At 34.4% G+C, this 19876-nt stretch overlaps 2 protein-coding genes across 2 annotated transcripts in view; one reads left to right on the forward strand and one right to left on the reverse strand.

Annotated features, from left to right (window-relative positions):
• Window positions 1–447: 447 nt before the first annotated feature.
• Window positions 448–7787, forward strand: kin17 (kin17 DNA and RNA binding protein). The gene is made up of 7 exons (XM_089713069.1): window positions 448–1002; window positions 1556–1748; window positions 2811–2955; window positions 3386–3530; window positions 4242–4401; window positions 4864–4986; window positions 7683–7787. The coding sequence occupies exons 1-7, from the start codon at window positions 695–697 to the stop codon at window positions 7752–7754; spliced, it is 1146 nt and encodes a 381-aa protein (XP_089569195.1). The 5' UTR covers window positions 448–694; the 3' UTR covers window positions 7755–7787.
• Window positions 7788–13246: 5459 nt separating this feature from the next.
• Window positions 13247–19876, reverse strand: part of LOC149476034 (unextended protein-like) — a 48595-nt gene continuing 41965 nt past the window's right edge. Inside the window, exons 12-14 of the mRNA XM_089713016.1 lie at window positions 19172–19268; window positions 18000–18065; window positions 13247–14431 (exon numbers count right to left, since the gene is read on the reverse strand). Coding sequence (XP_089569142.1) covers window positions 14333–14431; window positions 18000–18065; window positions 19172–19268 — 262 coding nt within the window. The 3' untranslated portion in view covers window positions 13247–14332. The remainder of the gene's footprint in view (window positions 14432–17999; window positions 18066–19171; window positions 19269–19876) is intronic.

Raw genomic sequence — 19876 nt, forward strand, 5'->3', positions numbered from 1 at the left:
ATAGTTAATAGTTTTTATATACCAGTAGGTAAGTATACCTACTAAATATTTTATTAACTTATACTTAGCTCAAGAAAGGCTAAATAGATTTTCATTATGATCTACGTTTAAACGTATAGAAAAGGAATGTCTGTCTCTTAGTTCCTTAAGAGAATCGTAAACTTTAGGCATTTGATCATCTTCAGTAGCGTTGTTCATGAGCTCACGAAGGTTTCTGAGTTGGTGTGGCCAATCTTCCTCAGTATACCATAAGCGAAGCCGGGCTGCACTCTTAGTTATTTTAAATAACACCTGTGATAACACCCAAATATGTCAGTTCACTTATTTTTACAATGGTTAAAAATATGCGCCCAAAAGACTTGTAGTTCATTATTTACTCTGTGGGACTTGTCAATAGTATTTTTGATGAAATGTCATAGATGATAGACCGAAACGTCACATCTGAATTCTGTCATTTTTGTCAACAACTGTGTTTTCCACAGCACATTCCATAGTTTCAATTTCTTCGTTATTTTTACGTTTTCTAATACTTATTAAAGAATCAATGTGCTAATTCAGTAAAATGTATTTAAGTTAGTGACTACCCGTATTCCATGTGTGTTTCGTAAAAGTAGGTACTCGTGTAACAAAGATTACTTAACAAAACCAACAACATAGTTTCGAAGCCCCAAAACATTAACAACACAGCATCAAAATGGGTGGAAAAGCAGAAAAAGGTACACCCAAGTACATAGCAAACAAAATCAAGGCAAAAGGCTTGCAAAAACTGCGATGGTATTGCCAAATGTGTCAAAAACAGTGTCGCGATGAAAACGGGTTCAAATGCCACACTATGTCTGAATCACATCAAAGGCAGTTGTTGTTATTCGCTGACAATGCTAACAAGTATATAGACGAGTTCTCCAAAGAGTTTGCGGACGGTTATTTAGAGTTATTACGCCGTCAGTTTGGTACAAAACGAGTAAATGCGAATAAGGTGTACCAGGACTATATTTCTAATAGGTGAGTTGGTTTGATACTGGTTGGTTTCATACTGTTTTACCGTTTTTATCAAGCATAGCGCTTTAACTTCATACTTCCAAGCTTATATGTAATAGGAAGAGAAAATTAATCACAATGTTTTTACCTTTATTAATGACTAGCTGTGTCCTGCGGTTTCACCCGCAGTGCTCCACTCCTGTTGGTCTTAGCGTGATAATATATAGCCTATAGCCTTCCTCGATAAATGGGCTATCTGACACCGACATGATATTTCAAATCGGACCAGTAGTTCCTGAGATTAGCGCATCAAACAAACTCTTCAGCTTTATGTATCAATGTATCACATTTTAAATCTATACTAATACTAGTGGTCCGACCCGGCTTCGCCCGTGGTACCTACATGTTTAAACTATCCTATCTCTCAAGTTGGATCAAACTGCACATGGTGTGCGAATTTTATTATAATAGGTTAAGTGGTTTAGGAGTCCATTGAGGACAAACATTGTGACATGAGAATTTTATATATATTAAGATTATACATAGAAACTACTACTTACTTATAATTCATCCATAGAGAACACTTACACATGAACGCGACACAATGGGAGACCCTAACAGACTTCGTAAAGTGGCTCGGCAGAGAGGGCAAGTGCGTGGTCGACGAAACTGAGAAGGGATGGTTTGTGGCGTACATCGATAGGGACCCGGCGACTATCGCCGCGCAAGAGGCTAAGGCGAAGAAAGAAAAGATGGATAAAGATGATCAGGTTTGTAAAATAAATGTTTATAGTGGTGTTATATGGTAACTGGTTGTAATTTTAAGGGCTCATTTTTTGATCAAAACTTATTCTTCGAATCTTAATACTATTATAAAGGCGAAAGTTTGTATGGATGTTTGTTACTCTTTCACGTAAAAACTACTGAACCGATTACAATGAAATTTAGCACACATATAGAGGGTAACTTGGATTAACACATAGGATAGGTTTTATCCCGGAAATCCCACGGGAACGGGAACTATGCGGGTTTTCCTTTGAAAACGCGTGCGAAGCCGCGGGCGGAAATCTAGTAATGTATTAAACAACCATTTTAAAAACGTATTCTAATTGCCCGTATTTGACAGTTTACGTGACATTTTAATATTATCTTGTAATACTTTATTGGACGGATAAGTTCTAACCAAGCATTGAAAAATCGGCCCTTATTAAGATATCATATTCAGAACTTAAATATTGTGCAGGTTGATAAAAAAAAAATTTTTTTAATCAACTTTGACTGGGGCCCATATTACGAGGATTTTAAGAGGACACTCTTGTTTCCAGACAGTTTACGCCAAGAATTGAACTGACTGGCAATGTTATATAATGAACGCAATAACCAGGGATGTTTAAAAAATGTAAATTTTTGATGAAAATTAAAAAAAATCATGAAATGTTTTTATTTTTTAAATTAAAGACCTTAAAATGAGTAATAATTCATCCATTTACAATATCACAAAATTCTCCATAGATTTTGAGATATGTATTTGATGAAATAAATATCCCTAGACTTTGTTGATGTGTGTATTTTACAATAAGTGCTCTTTTTTTCATTTCTATGAAAACCCTTATTTATTACAATAAATTTAGAAAAAAATACGTGAGGCACTTGGGGACTGCTGCGGTAAAGCTATTGCATGCTATGCCTTCAAGCCACACCTCCGCGCCCGTCGGAGTGGGGAGCGTGAGGTTTATTCGTTACGGAATTTCTGGATTCGGTCCCCGCGCTCAAAGCCCGCGATAGAAGCTATGCAATAGCTTAATAATAAAAATTACAACTTCTGTTTTCAGGAAAGAATGTTAGAATTTATACAAAAACAAGTGGAAAGAGGAAGGAAAGAGAGGGAAGATGAAGAGCCGAAATACACAGAGTTCAAGAGAGAGAGCAGTCAAGAGAGACTTACGCTTAATTTGAATTTGAAACGGAAGAACCAAGGTAATTGTTGAATTTGATATTTTTGGTTTAATGGCATTCAAATCTATACAAATCTATACTAATATTATAAAGAGGAAAGGTTTGTAATTATGTATGTATGGTTTTCACGCAAAAACTACTGGACTGATTTCAAAAATTCTTTCACCATTAGAAAGCTGCATCTTCACTGAGCAACATAGGCTATATTGCATTTTCAAAAAAAATTAGAGATCCCTACCAAAAATGCAATAATGTTAATTAAAATGCAAAATGCAATTATTATTTATTTATCTTTACGTATACTTTCTACCTACCTCCTATTTCTAGTTTATTATTTATCCTTCTATCAGTTGGTTGCCTGGAAGAGATCACTCTTAAGTGATAAGGCCGCCTTCTGTGCTGTTTTTCCTTTAGAATAAGTTTTACCTCATTTGTTTCTTTCTTATTACAGAAAAGGCGGAATTACCAAAGTCAGCGTTACAAATGGCGAAAATAAAACCAGAAACGTCGAGTAAAAAGCAAAAATCAGACAACAAGAGTAATGCGTTAGATGAAATAATGGAAATGACTGAACGACAGAGAGAGAAAGCTAATAGGTGAGAGAGATAGCTATATTTGCTTATACATATTTTGTAATAAAATATCGAGTTATCCAATAAGATTTGAAGTGAAACTTTTTTAGGCATGTTGAGAGTAAAATTACAATGTCGCGTCATGGCAGTACCGTCATGGAGTAAGGCGATGATTTTGGCATCTTTGAATCTAGCCAAAGAAGTTTCACTTCTGACACGTGTGCTCGGTACATACGCTCTTTTTTCTATAAAATGTCATGTTATCATATGTTGTGTTAATTTTAAGTTTTATGTCATTTATAATAATATATTTATTACTAGCTTTTCGCCCGCGTTTTCAGAGAAAAACCCGTTCCCGTAGGATTTCCGGGATAAAACCTATCCTATGTCCTTTCTCGGGTATCAAAATATATCTATACCAAATTTTATGCAAATCGGTTCAGTAGTTCAGGCGTGATTGAGTAACAGACAGACAGACAGAGTTACTTTCGCATTTATAATATTAGTATGGATTCTAATCCTGGCAGACAAATTCAAAAACCATTAAAATCTGTTCAAACGTTCTTGAGTTTTAAGTGATATAAATAACTTTCTTTCATATATTAGATTGTATATTTAATTAGGTACCTAATGAAATAAATTTAATGCCAAATAATACTTGTAATAATAAATATATTTTAATTAATAATATGTTATCAATTATCATCTATAAAGAAATATTTTTCACCATTCCAGAAAAGACTACTGGCTAACGGAAGGAATAATAGTTAAAATAATTACCAAATCGCTCGGCGACAAGTTCTATAAACGCAAGGCGGTCGTCGAACGGGTCATAGACAAATATGGCGCTCATGTCAAACTGACAGATGACAATGTCAAATTGAAGCTCGATCAGGTATTGTTGCCATACATGAAAATATAAACCTATGACTAATATTATAAAGCTGAAGAGTGTGTTTGTTTGTTTGTTTGAACGCGCTAATCTCAGGAACTACTGCTTCGATTTGAAAAATTCTTACGGTGTTCGATAGCCCATTTATCGAGGATGGCCTATAGGCTATAAAGTATAAATCATCACGCTTAGTCCAACAGGAGCGGAACAATGCGGGTGAAATGGCACTTTGTTAAATAATGTTGCCATATTAATTAAAGTAATAGTGATGAATTCAGTTCTCATTCAATCAGATGAATGAACAATGAGTGTGAATAGTTCATCATTTCAAACTATAAAATAATATAACTTCTGTCTATCTGTCTAAAATATATAAAGCTATATAAGTTACTAGTAGAATGTAATTACAATCAGTTTTTTATTTATATGCATAGATTTTTTATATTTATCGTAATTTTTTTCCAGAATCACGTGGAAACAGTGATACCGTCCCCGGGCCGAGCAGTTCGATTCGTGAACGGAGCCTATCGGGGTCATATGGGAACTTTGCAACATGTCGACACTGAACACTTCTGCTGTCAAGTTGAAGTAAGTTATATTTTATAACTAGCTGCGCCCCGCGGTTTTACCTGCAGTGCTCCGCTACTGTTGGTCTTAGCTTGATGATAATATGTAGCCTATAAGCCTTCCTCGTAAATGGGCTATCTAACACCGAAATAATTTTTCAAATTGGACCTGAGATTAGCTCGGTCAAACAAACAAACTCTTCCGCTTTATAATATTAATATAGATAGCTACCCCAGAAGACGTTGTTCTGCCCTTTTTTGTGTTTTCCCTCCATAAAAGTCTTCCTTATGCCTTAACAAGGAAAAAATAGCCGAATTTGTCGAAACGTTTTCGAGTTTAACGCTTAGAAACATATTTGGAGATTCATATCTATACTAATATTATAAAGCTGAAGAGTTTGTTTGTTTGTTTGAACGCACTAATCTCGGGAACTACTGGTCCGATTTGAAAAATTCTTTCGGTGTTAGATAGCCCATTTATCGAGGAAGGTTATAGGCTATATTTCATCACGCTACGGGCAACAGGAGTGGAGCCACGGGGGTGAAACCGCGCGGAGCAGCTAGTAATATAGATATTTACTATTTAGCATAATAGAGTGGACCTTTCGGAGAAAGTAGCAATTCACTAACTCACTGACAGAGTCACATTTTTTAGAGAATTTCGAGCAAAAATATCTGCTAATAACATTTTAACAACAATATTAAAACAACATTTAATAGACCGGCTGCCTTATTACGGATCTTGCAGACGATCAGCAACAACCAAAAATTGCGCAATAGTTGTTGTCAATCGTCTATTTCTTATTACGTAAAAGCAGACAACAAGCAGATAATCTGCCGTCAACAGTGCTGCCTCTGTCGAGCAACTGGAAAACTAAAAATGCAGTTGTCGCTAATGTAAAGTCAAAAGTTGCTTTGCAAACGGTATTATCTATGACTTGTGACAGCAACACGACAGCAACAACTTAGCAATTCATATGTTAAATATGCGACAGGTCTAATGCTTGTTGTTGACTTGTTGCTGCTTGTGTTATCATCAATAAAGTGTATAAAAACGCCAAATTACTCACAAATATAGTGTTTTTTATTGATTGTTAACTAAGATCATCAAATATTTATAAATATAATTAAAATATATTGCGGTAAGTGTGCAAAATGTTTTAGGTTAAAATTTTCGACAAGTTTTCGAACATAATTGTAGCATTGTACCAATAAGGAGGTATTAAATTTTGTCGTCGCATACATTAACAATATCTTAATTTACGGTTTTATAAACAATGGCACGAACATGTTTATTAATTAATAAATGTTAGAGGGAGAACTACGAGTGTCTGTGCTTGTTTATAAACATACGTAGTACCAACAGTTGCCACTTGATTGTGAGTGGCGCTGCTTTCCATACAAAATCAAGTGCATCGGTCGAAGAAAGCAGATGCTGTGCGACAGCGACGCAACAGCTTACATAATACGAATTTTTTTGACGTTTTGCGACCAGTCGCGAACCTGTCGCGCTGCTGTTGCGCGGTGGTCGTTATCTGCTGATTTTTAGCTAATAAGGCCGCGGGAGATACTGACACAAAATTTCGAGTCATTTGTAACAGGATGGCGGTTCTACAGGGTTCTTAGTACGCAATGACAAAAAGAAAAATGATGGTGTGAACGCTGGTACCGGTGGCTTAGTCGCGTGGGCGTTAGTCGAACTCGTCGGAAAATAGCGAAAGTCAAACGATTTGTAACAGTATGGCACTTATTTTTCCTGTAAGTTTGAGGATCAACTAATATAAATACAAAATTTCAAAGATGTAGGTGTTGGAAATCTTCACTTATATAAATTAATACTAAATTAATTTTTCAAGTATGACAGCACTTTTTCCCCCTACTAGAAGTATGGCAAATATAATAATGGTCACATTTTATCAAATACTCTCCAAAAATCCAAATGCAATACTGGTACAAAAAGTTTGGCGAAATAAAATTTTTTTGCAGATTTTCGGCGGTATGGCGACCATTTGGAATCGTCCGAAAAGTATGGCATGGCGATTTTCGTAAATGGCTGCACGACGATGGTTACCTGTGAAAAAGTTAGCCTGATACAAATGGTTGAATAATTGTTTTATTTAAATCAACACATTCGCGTCGGTATGGCGGGCTGTAAGTCACACCGGAAAAGTATGGCATGACACTACCGCCTACTTCTTTTTTATGGACTATCGGTAAATTCTAAAATTTTTGTGTTACAAATCGTTTGACTTTCGCTATTTTTCCGACGAGTTCGACTAACGCCCACGCGACTAAGCCGCCGGTACCAGCGTTCACACCATCGTTTTTCTTTTTGTCATTGCGTACTAAGAACCCTGTAGAACCGCCATCCTGTTACAAATGACTCGAAATTTTGTGTCAGTATCTCCCGGTCTACCGTTTCCTTCTTAATCTGTTGATAGACTCATAAAAACGAAAATCTCTGAAGTTTTTCGATAAATAATTATCCTAACTATATATTTTTACAATCCATACTAATATTATAAATGCGAAAGTAACTCTGTCTGTCTGTCTGTTACTCAATCACGCCTAAACTACTGAACCAATTTGCATGAAATTTGGTATGGAGATATTTTGATACCCGAGAAAGGACATAGGCTACCTTTTATTGCGAAATATGTACCACGGACGAAGCCGGGGCGTACCTCTAGTTAATAATAAGTACATTTTTAATTCCAGGTTACAGAGGGACCTCTAAAAGGAAGACTAGTGAAAAATGTACAATATGAAGATATAAGCAAGATAGCGTGATATTGATTTTATATAAATAAATTATTTTTTAAATATCTCTGTTTTATTTTGTTTCGCACTAGATTTATACGCATTTTATGCGTTTGAGGTCGATCGCATACAAAAATAATAAAAAAATTAAAAGTATAAATTGTTCATAATAATCTGCTCTCATAAAAAGAAAGAAAAAATATGGTCAATTTCACTATTCCGTAAGAAGCAATGCGAAAAAACATGTAGGTACCACGTACAATAATATAAAATTAGAGCTAATACAATAAAAAATATCTCAGCATCAGTTTTTTGCATAAACACTTAAAAAAGTAAAAAAAAAACGCTACTACCACAGACTAGAAATCTACTAAAAACTACTACTCAGTACATAGTACAGTGCCACAAACTTATCTGACCTGGTGGCAAAAACTGGAACTACGTGCCGCCATTTTGAAATGTCACATTTTCACAGACTTTTCATACGGAATATTTTGTTTATATAAAAGAAAGCGACATCAGTGACACTGTCACCGGGTCAGATAAGTTTGTGGCACTATAACTCAATGTATTAAGCTGAGAATTTACTTTTCCAAACGTCCACAAAAAGACGGTTGCGATAGTTGCTATTACTGTATTATTAAACACGAACCTGATCTAACCCATTGAGTTACTACGTACTAGAGAGGCCATTGCTACTACGTGGCTACTACACTATTTATAACACTAGTTAGAGTCAATCGTTCCATTTTTTTTTGTTACATTGATTATTTTATTCATATTTTTAATAAGATAAACAATATTTATTTGTTACATTGATTGGTTTTAATTTATAAGTAGGCTGAATACATATCTACAAAGTGTATGACTTACTAGCCACCCCGCGCCGCCGCGCTTGTCGCACAGATTTTGTTCGTGGTGTCCTCCATACTAATATTATAAATGCGAAAGTAACTCTGTCTGTCTGTTACTCAATGACGCCTTAACTACTGAACCAATTGGCATGAAATTTGGTATAGAGATATTTTGATACCCGAGAAAGGAAAGGATAGGTTTTATCCCGGAAATCCCACGGGAACGGGAACTATGCGGGTTTTTCTTTGACTGCGCGGGCGAAGCCGCGGGTGGAAAGCTAATAATAATAATTATGTATGTTGTATGAGAAGCGTTCTATCATATTGGTCTTTTTTGTTAAGGTTTAAGCGGTAGGAAAAATTATCAATTTATACGTAAAATTATCGAGTATAAATTTTAAGATGTTCAATAAAATGCACGGTTTCTATAAATTATAAATTATGTCAAAACTCAAAAATAATCCTGTAATAATTTGAATTGATCCAAAATTTCATCATGAAGAAATATTAACAGGAGTTGGTAAATCAATTAGGGAATTATTAATAATTTTTAATAATGGGTGAGATTTACGGGTGTAGTCACAAAGTAGATGATGACTAACAATGTTTGGAGCCGCTAGATGACGCTACTATTGAAAATAAGTCTTCTAGATAACGCTAACAAAAATGTTTTCCCCTTAAGTCTAGTCCCCAACACCAAATCGTATAATCTCTAATCTCCATCTTAATATGCATCAATTTTTTAATACCTTACTTATAACACCTATAGTAAGGTTTATAATCTTCTTATATATAAAAATGAATCGCAAAATGTGTTGGTAAGCGCATAACTCGAGAACGGCTGAACCGATTTCGATAATTCTTTTTTTATTATATTCCTTGAAGTACGAGGATGGTTCTTATGTAGAGAAAACGTAAACATGTACCACGGGCGAAGCCGGGGCGGACCGCTAGTTATAAAATATAAATAAATAAATAAATATAAATATATTATCTATCTATCTACTAGTAAAGTAGTTATATTATATCTAACCTAACCTTTTATCACAGCTTTTATCGAACAAAAAAATTCTGATTACGTATTCTCGTAATTTTACAAAATGTCGATCGTTTCTAAACGCCGTAAACGGCGAACTAATACAATTTGCCTGCAACAGCTAAACGGCAATAGCCCTAAGCCACTGTATCTATGAATAATAATTTACTTGTAATATAAGTTCCGAAGTAATGATTGGAACCACCTGTTGTGGTGTTTCCAAACAACGGTTATCATTATGGGACATTAAAAGAATAGAGCCGGTAAAAGACAATGTCTCTTATTGTTATTGTTTGAAAATTGTTTGAGTAAGAGTACCTACTTGAAAGGTATATATCGAGTGTATTTAAAAAAAAATACCTACGCAAAACCAAAGATCTTTAGACAATTTTTTCAAATCTCCACTCATCTTAAAAGTCTCATCCTTTTGCGAAGTGCACCAGTTGCTAAGTTCACCATTCTATTTATATACGTACATTATATTTGGCGAGTGAACAATATAATTTTTAAAGACTAAATTGGCGATTTGTGCTGAACAATTAAATACGTATAACACTTGTACATCTATAAATCTTTGTACCACATTTCTTGCAAATAAATAATTTGAATTTTTGTAGGTGCATATGGGCGTCGCTGATCTTACCACTGAAGTTCTGACTTCTGACACGTGTGCTTGGCACACACGCTCTTTTTTATTTGAAAATCTATGCTGCGCTATTGCGCATGAACAATTAAGTTCCTATTTTACCCTCTTTTCTGTTCGGTCGGTTCACTAACTTTTTGGTTACAAAAATATTCGTGTATGTACTTTTTTAAATGTAAAATTTTAGGAATAATTCATTCATCTTATTTGTAGAAGGGAAAATTTGGTGCAGAAATAAAACACAAAATTAATCAATAAACATATATATTTTGCATTCGATTGTACAATAGAGTCGGTTCACTAACTTTTTGGTTACAAAAATATTCGTGTATGTACTTTTTAAAATGTAAAATTTTAGGAATAATTCATTCATCTTATTTGTAGAAGGGAAAATTTGGTGCAGAAATAAAACACAAAATTAATCAATAAACATATATATTTTGCATTCGATTGTACAATAGAGTCGGTTCACTAACTTTTTGGTTACAAAAATATTCGTGTATGTACTTTTTAAAATGTAAAATTTTAGGAATAATTCATTCATCTTATTTGTAGAAGGGAAAATTTGGTGCAGAAATAAAACACAAAATTAATCAATAAACATATATTTTGCATTCGATTGTACAATATAATTCATAAATATAATGTTACAAATATTCAAATAACGCGTAATATACGTAATAAATGGACTTATTGAAAGGTTAGACGGTAATAAGGCACCATACGGAAGGACACTATATTTTATATAGGTATTATTATAAAAAATCGATAAATATTCATAAAAATTTATTCTAGCATACGACTAGTAGTCCGTTGAATGAGTCCCTCCAAGGGGGGTCTAGAGTGCGTGAGTTAGTAACGTAAGATATTTCTTCGGAAACATGTCAAGAGTCCCTAGGTAATAAACATACTAAAACCCCGGGCCACTAGGAGGAGCCCCGGAGTGGGGGGAGGGGGGAAATGGGTCCATTTTTTCATTTTTCGCTTAAATCTCAAAAACGGTACATGTTAGAGAAAAACTTTCAAGGAAAAGTTGAAAGGCCATAAAATTATCTACAAGTTGTACCTCAATCATTTTTTCCTATATCCTACCGTTTCTGAGTTATACGCAGTAAAACATGATTTTGGCTCAAACAATTTCCACATCAATCGATCAAAAAATATTTCTTTCTTCCATAAAACTCAAATGTGCAACTTGTGACCGGTACTGATAGATTGCTCTTAATTAGGTCTATAATTGGTAAAATAAACACATTCCTCCATGAAAGCCTTTAGGAGGAATCGATTGTCAAAATATTATATTAGGGTAGTTTGAGTTACTGAACTTGATCTTTTTATTTTTTTCTTCCAAAAAACTCAAAAGTGCAACTTGTGACCGGTACAGATAGATTGCTCATAATTGGGTCTATCATTGCTAAAAATACCAGATTCCACCACGGAGGCGTTTACGGGGAATTGAATTTTATCAGGGTAGTTATGATACATGAACTTTTTATTTTTTTTCTTCCAAAAAACTCAAAAGTGCAACTTGTGACGTGTACAGATAGATTGCTCATAATTAGGTCTATCATTGATAAAAATACCAGATTCCACCATGGAGGCGTTTAAGGGGAATTTGAGTTTTATTAGGGTAGTTACGATACTTGAACTTTTTAACTAACTACCCTAATAAAATTCAATTCCCCGTAAACGCCTCCATGGTGGAATCTGGTATTTTTATCAATGATAGACCTAATTATGAGCAATCTATCTGTACCGGTCACAAGTTGCACTTTTGAGTTTTTTGGAAGAAAAAAAATAAAAAGTTCAAGTATCGTAATTACCCTAATAAAATTCAATTCCCCGTAAACGCCTCCGTGGTGGAATCTAGTATTTTTATCAATGATAGACCTAATTATGAGCAATGTATCTGTACCGGTCACAAGTTGCACTTTTGAGTTTTTTGGAAGAAAAAAATAAAAAGATCAAGTTCAGTAACTCAAACTACCCTAATATAATATTTTGACAATCGATTCCTCCTAAAGGCTTCCATGGAGGAATGTGTTTATTTTACCAATTGTAGACCTAATTAAGAGCAATCTATCTGTACCGGTCACAAGTTGCACTTTTGAGTTTTTTGGAAGAAAAAAATAAAAAGATCAAGTTCAGTAACTCAAACTAACCTAATATAATATTTTGACAATCGATTCCTCCTAAAGGCTTCCATGGAGGAATGTGCTTATTTTACCAATTATAGACCTAATTAAGAGCAATCTGTCAGTACCGGTCACAAGTTGCACTTTTGAGTTTTTTTGGAGAAAAAAAATAAAAAGTTCAAGTATCGTAACTACCCTAATAAAATTCAATTCCCCGTAAACGCCTCCGTGGTGGAATCTGGTATTTTTATTAATGATAGACCCAATCATGAGCAATCTATCTGTACCGGTCCCGAGTTGCACTTTTGAGTTTTTTGGAAGAAAAAAATAAAAAGATCAAGTTCAGTAACTCAAACTACCCTAATATAATATTTTGACAATCGATTCCTCCTAAAGGCTTTCATGGAGGAATGTGTTTATTTTACCAATTATAGACCTAATTAAGAGCAATCTATCAGTATCGGTCACAAGTTGCACATTTGAGTTTTTTGGAAGAAAGAAATATTTTTTGATCGATTGATGTGGAAATTGTTTGAGCCAAAATCATGTTTTACTGCGTATAACTCAGAAACGGTAGGATATAGGAAAAAATTATTTAGGTACAACTTGTAGATAATTTTATGGCCTTTCAACTTTTCCTTGAAAGTTTTTCTCTAACATGTACCGTTTTTGAGATTTAAGCGAAAAATGAAAAAATGGACCCATTTCCCCCCTCCCCCCACTCCGGGGCTCCTCCTAGTGGCCCGGGGTTTAAGTATGTTTATTACCTAGGGACTCTTGACATGTTTCCGAAGAAACATCTTACGTTACTAACTCACGCACTCTAGAACTTTTTATTCAATGGACTATAGGATAAAACAATTGATTGAATTATAGAAAAATAATTGTGATGTTCATGATAATTACGGATTTAAAATGGACGTCGTCTATTTAAAATAAGTACCATATTTGCTTACTCACTAATAGCGCCATCTGACGATTAATTGCAAAATATTTTTGGAAGCTACGTGACGTCAGCGAGCGCTAAAACTACTACGTATAATTAAATCGCAAATGCCTTTAAATACTTCGAAAACTAAACCTAGCTTATATTTTCAACAAATGTAACTTTACATTAAGCATTCACTGCGAATTTGTCATATTGCAAGGCAGTGTTGCCCTCTACTGATAGTAGAATAAAATTGAACCACAAAAACAAAATTGTAATTAAAAAAAAACTGACACATCCATAGAAAAAAAAATTAAAAAAAAATTGACAGTGACATTAGTTTTTTTTAATGTGTAGATAAAAATATATCGATGACTTTATAGTGAGTATTAAAAATGATTAATTTATTTTTAAAAATTATTATTATATTTATCTAGAGGTATGTAAGTTATCAAACATAAAACACTCAAAAATAAATAATAACACGCATACTTTGTTCAAACGTAGGAACTTTTAGCAATTTTATTTTTGTGGTACAACATTTTTATGGTGGTAAAAAATGGCGCCAAACTTTTTGAAACATTTTAATGAAATTCTAAATTGATATTGTTTTCAGAAGGTATTATTAATAGGTAGTTAAAATTATGTATTTTTAATAAATTTGATTAATATTTTATACTTTTACTTAATTATTAATTTCACTTTTAAACTTACTCTTAACTTTCAACAATAATTTTGTACTTTCAACTACATATAACGATTTTAAATTTACTTTTTTCACAAACTACAAAAACATACTTTGGCGCCATTTCGATACAGATAAAAAATAACATGGCGGCCGTAAACAACACAGATTAAAATAATTAAGTAACAAGTGTGATTATAAAAACATTATTATTTAATATTAAGAGTAAAATTGTAAAAAAAAACTTTAAAATTAATATTCATTAACAACTGCTTTTCGCTTCGCGCCATTATTCTACCTATATTTTTTTATTTTGGTAGATTTGTGCTACTTTTTTAGTAGTTTTTCTTCTTCCGGACTCTTCGCTTCTGCCTCGGCGTTCTTGAACGTAGAATTCGTGAGAAGACTTGATGGTTGTGGGACAAACTGAAAATACAAAGATTATTATCACTACATAGTATAAAACAAAGTCGCTTTCTCTGTCCCTATGTCCCTATGTATGCTTAAATCTTTAAAACTACGCAACGGATTTTGATGCGGTTTTTTAAATGAGTTAGAGTGAATTAGAGTGATTCAAGAGGAAGGTTTAAGTATATAATTTATTATGTTTAGACAAAGCGGGCGAAGCCGCGGGCGGTAAGCTAGCAATAATATATATAAATCTCGTGTCACAATGTTTGTCCTCAATGGACTCCTAACCGATTATAATAAAATTCGCACACCATGTGCAGTTCGATCCAACTTGAGAGATAGGATAGTTTAAACATGTAGGCACCACGGGCAAAGCCGGGGCGGACCGCTAGTATTACTCTATTTTCCTTTGGAAAATCTCATTCAAGTCGGTGTAGCCATTCCACTGTGACTGAACGAATGTTAGATTTTTTTTTATCTTCGAATTTCTTTAAAAACTTACACAAATAATATCAATAAATAATATATTTTCAAAACTCAGTGCGATTTATTTAAATTAAAAATTAGTGCTTTAAAAATATATTTAATTTCTCCGATCCATATACCAACCTGGCGTCTTAATATCTAGTTTTAGGAACATCCAATGTCTAGCGGCGTGAAAATATAAATTTTATTCATTTAAAGTTGCCAATATTAAAAAAAAATTAATAAATAATGTTGCCATATAATATATATATTGTAACAATCAGGAATGTTAGTCTATTTCAAATCTATACTAATATTTCAAAGCTGAAGAGTTTGTTTGAACGCGCTAATCTCAGGAACTAATTGGTCGGATTTGAAAAATTCTTTCGGTGTTAGATAGCCCATTTATCGAGGAAGGCTATAGGCTATATATCATCACGCTAAGACCAACAGGAACGGAGTAATGCGGGTGAAACCGCGGGGCACAGCTAGTTTTTTATATAAGATCTAGTCCTTACTATATAAGATTATAAATGCGAAAGTAACTCTGTCTGTCTGTCTGTTACTCAATCACGCCTAAACTACTGAACCAATTTGCATGAAATTTGGTATGGAGATATTTTGATACCCGAGAAAGGACATAGGCTACCTTTTATTGCAAAATATGTACCACGGGCGAAGCCGGGGCGGACCACTAGTATAATATAAAATTATTGTTATAATAAGCATTATGATCCAATTTCAAATAAATAATACGAGTTATTTGTTTTTTTTTGTATTATAAGACTACAAAAACCAATTACTTTTTTTACTCTTTTTTTGAAGTGAAACTTCTTTATCGGGGGTGGACAAAAATTTTGTGAGACATTTTTGCGTTACGTTACGCCGCGCGCGTGACATTTTTGCGTTACGCCGTACTCGTGACTATATACATGTTATATTAAAGTGATCAGCAAAATCAAAGGGTTTGTTTTAATTCTAATTCCAGTGAATTTCTAAAAAAAGTAAATAAGTAATTACATCTATTTTTCTAATATTAGTGCCATATCACACTAGCGGATTGCGAGCGGTTTCAAAGCGGAGCGGGTGCGCAACGAATACGTTGCGGGCGCGCAACGAACACGCCGCGGTTGCGCAGCGAATTCGTTGCGGACGCGTCATTTTGTATACTCTCGCACAAAAGCCAGCCCTTCCGCCTTGCCTAACTTCCATTCAATATTTCCATCGTTTCTGTAGCACTCAATTTTTTAACCGTACTGTGGAAATGCACTTACTTAACAGTTAACTAAAGATGTAATAACAACTGGAGTTGTTAAAAAAAGGTGCTATAAAATTGAATTACTAGGACTTTTAGAATGTACCATACATTCCAAAAGTATGTAACGACTGACCAGTATAATCTCTCCCATAGCAACGTATGTTATAAAGAGATTTTGTGAACCTAATTATGAGCAAAGTGATAGTGAGTTGCTGGTTGCTTGATAAAATTTTCTATTCACTGCTATTTATCTAATAATAAGATAGCCCTGTTTTAGTTAAGGAGCTTTAACATTTATTTCACTAATGAACTTTCTTAATGAGCAATTAAGTTATCTGATTGCATTTCGACCAAGATTTAATAGATAAAACAATACCCTAAACATTAACATGTTATGAAACTCGTAAAAAATAATGATCTCATAATTATTATACTATCACAAGTTATAAGTAACAACCAGCACGGATTCCATTTTGTTAATGAGTGTACATGACTGCGACGTAAACGTTGCGCATCTGCCACGCGTCCGCAACGAATTCGCTGCGCAACCGCAACGTATTCGTTGCGCACCCGCTCCGCTTTGAAACCGCTCGCAATCCGCTAGTGTGATATGTCACGGTGTAATAATGGTATTTATTTTTCTAAGTTATTTATGATTAACCTCACTTTTTGATTGTATTTTTCAATACACTAACACGTGGGTGGAATTATGGTATCAATTTTTTCTAATACTTGAATGTTGATTGTGGTATTTATTTTTCTAAAATTGTATTTAAAGTTAACCTCAGTTTTTGATTGAATTTTTTAAAACACCAACACGTGGGCGAGATCATGTTATTTATTTTTCAAGTTATTTAAGCTTAACCTCTGTCATAATATTATGTATATACTATGTGCGTCATTAATTTCTGACTGTTTCGAGATTTCGACATTAGGAATTTATATTTATTACCTCTATTGTTCGAACAAAAATAAGTTACCGCCTTTAAGAACTTGCCGACAATGTAAGTACAGTATTGTTTCTTAGAAAACATTTTAGGAGTATACGATAATAAATCTATGACTCACGTTAACACGTGTTTGCTTGATTGGTGTTCAATTATGGTTTTGTGAATTCAATATTTATATAAGAATAAACCTCAAACTCTTTATGTCCAATCAAAATCCGCCTAAGTCGAAATCCTTTATAAGTTGAAAACTCTATATAACTCGAATTTTTTGGCGTCTCCCTTGGTCTTTTGAACTACCGCACGAGCCGAGCGAGCGAAGCGAGCGAGTTGCAGCAGCGGCCGGTGTAAATATTTAAATAGGTAGCGAGGAGCGAAGCGACGAGCATCTTAGGTTAACTTTTGATTTTTGAACTACCGCACGAGCCGAGCGAGCGAAGCGAGCGAGTTTCAGCAGCGGCTGGTGTAAATATTTAAATAGGTAGCGAGGAGCGAAGCGACGAGCGTGTTAGACTAACGTATTTCTGTAATATTGTATACAAGCTGTGCCGCGCGGTTTCACCCGCGTGGCTATGCTCCTGTTGGTCTTAGCGTGATAATATATAGCCTATATTACTCGTGGATAATGTAGCTTTCGAATGGTGAAAGAATTTTTAAAATCGGTCCAGTAGTTTATGAGCCTATTCATTACAATCAATCAAACAAACAAACAAACAAAGTTTTCCTCTTTATAGGTAATATTAGTGTAGATAGTAAATTATTTTTTGAAAAATAAGGTCATAAAGAAGTTTCACTTCTTACGTGTGTACACGCACACATTTTTATTTTTTATAACAAAACTAATATTTAAACTGTCATTTCTACAGACTATAAAATCGCTGAAAAAATAAAAAATAAATAAATAAATCCTTACCTGCTTGGACGGTGTTGTCTTTTCATTTTCAACGATATCATCCAAACGGTCTCCTTCACGCAAAAGCTGTAACAAATACGTAAAAAATATTATAAAAAGTTTTTTTTTGAACATTTATATTTTTTCTTTATTTTGAATCAAACTTTTCTATAACAATGATTATTGATTAACATAAACTTTTCTATGCCAATAATTTTAATTGAACAGCCCATATAAGAATATCGGACATGATTTTTTTTCAAATTACATTGCAATAATTTTTATTTAGAAAATAAATACAAATGAATTTGGAATCTCATGCCTATTTTATTATTTTTTTAAGAGCAGAAAACCATTTGTGGTTTAAAACTATAAGCAGGCCTCCGTCACTCGCTCAAGGTCGCGCTATAAGTGCCTACCGCACAGTAGGTCGGTACCGACCCAAGCGGCAGTTGGTTGGCACACGCGAGACTGCGCACCCGCGTCACGTTTCCCGCGCTCGCTACCAAGATGCCCGGTTTTTGCGATGTGGACGGGTGTCGGAGTTCAAGAGTGAATAACAAGGAATTGTCTTTTTTTCAATTGCCTAAACAGGAACAAACCTACCAGGCTACTTTTTATCCAGGAGACACATATAGCGAGTCCACGCGGGTGAAACCGAAGGAAACAACTACTATCAATAAGATTTCATTTTTTTATTGTATAATGTAACAAATATAATTAACAATAAAAAATTAAGTGTTTCAGCAACTCTGTGTTTAATTTACGCGCTCGGTACAACCCTAAAGTTTTCGTTTGATGACGCAATCACGCGGCGTGCGCGGGAAACTCGCTTCTCGATGCGTGTTCGTAGAGTACATTTCTTACTGCAGCCGAGTTGCGGCGCATTTTGTAGGTAAATATAGCGTAGGTATTTTAGCTTTTGTATGGGAGTGATGTATCTGTTACGAAGTAACTATTCTCTAATCTGTGCTATAAGTATATAAAATGTAAAACTTCTTTAGGCGCGATGTGATTAAAATTTCAAGGTCGCGTCATGGCAATACCGTATCATAGAGTAAGACAATTTTGGTATCTTTAAGTCTTGCCAAAGAAGTTTCACTTCTGACACGTGTGCTCGGCACGCCCTTTATATTTTTAAAAGCATGATTTTAAAACTATAAGTATATTAATTATTTATCTGTTTGTCTCACCTTATCAACCTCCGGCTCAATTTGTTCGTTAGTACCGCCCTTATTCAAAACTCCCTTTTCCATGAGAGTCGCGCGTTTTGCTGCTAAGTACATTGATCTGTGAATAAATAGTTTTATGTGAATGGACGCCCCCTTTATTAAATAAGGGGGCGTCCATACATTATATATGATAATAGATATCGTTATTAGACATAAATTATATAATATAGGAAAATACAATCTATACTAATATTACAAAGCTGAAGAGTTTGTTTGTTTGAACGCGCTAATCTCAGGAACTGGTCCGATTTGAAAAATTCTTTCGGTGTTAGATAGCTCATTTATCGAGGAAGGCTATAGGCTATATATCATCACGCTAAGGCCAACAGGAGCGGAGCAATGCGGGTGAAATCGCGGAACACAGCTAGTCTATATAATCCATACTAATATTATAAATGCGAAAGTAACTCTGTCTGTCTGTCTGTTACTCAATCACGCCTAAACTACTGAACCAATTTGCATGAAATTTGGTATGGAGATATTTTGATACCCGAGAAAGGACATAGGCTACCTTTTATTGCGAAATATGTACCACGGGCGAAGCCGGGGCGGACCACTAGTATTATATAAAACTCAAAGGTGACTGATATAGTGATCTATCAACGCACAGCCCAAACCACTGGGCGTATCGGGCTGAAATTTGGCATGCATGTAGATGTTAGGACG

Source organism: Colias philodice, chromosome 29 (assembly GCF_061535455.1).
Source record: "Colias philodice isolate Cphi_HAF_F1 chromosome 29, ilColPhil1 Martin Lab GWU primary, whole genome shotgun sequence".
NCBI lineage: Eukaryota > Metazoa > Arthropoda > Insecta > Lepidoptera > Pieridae > Colias > Colias philodice.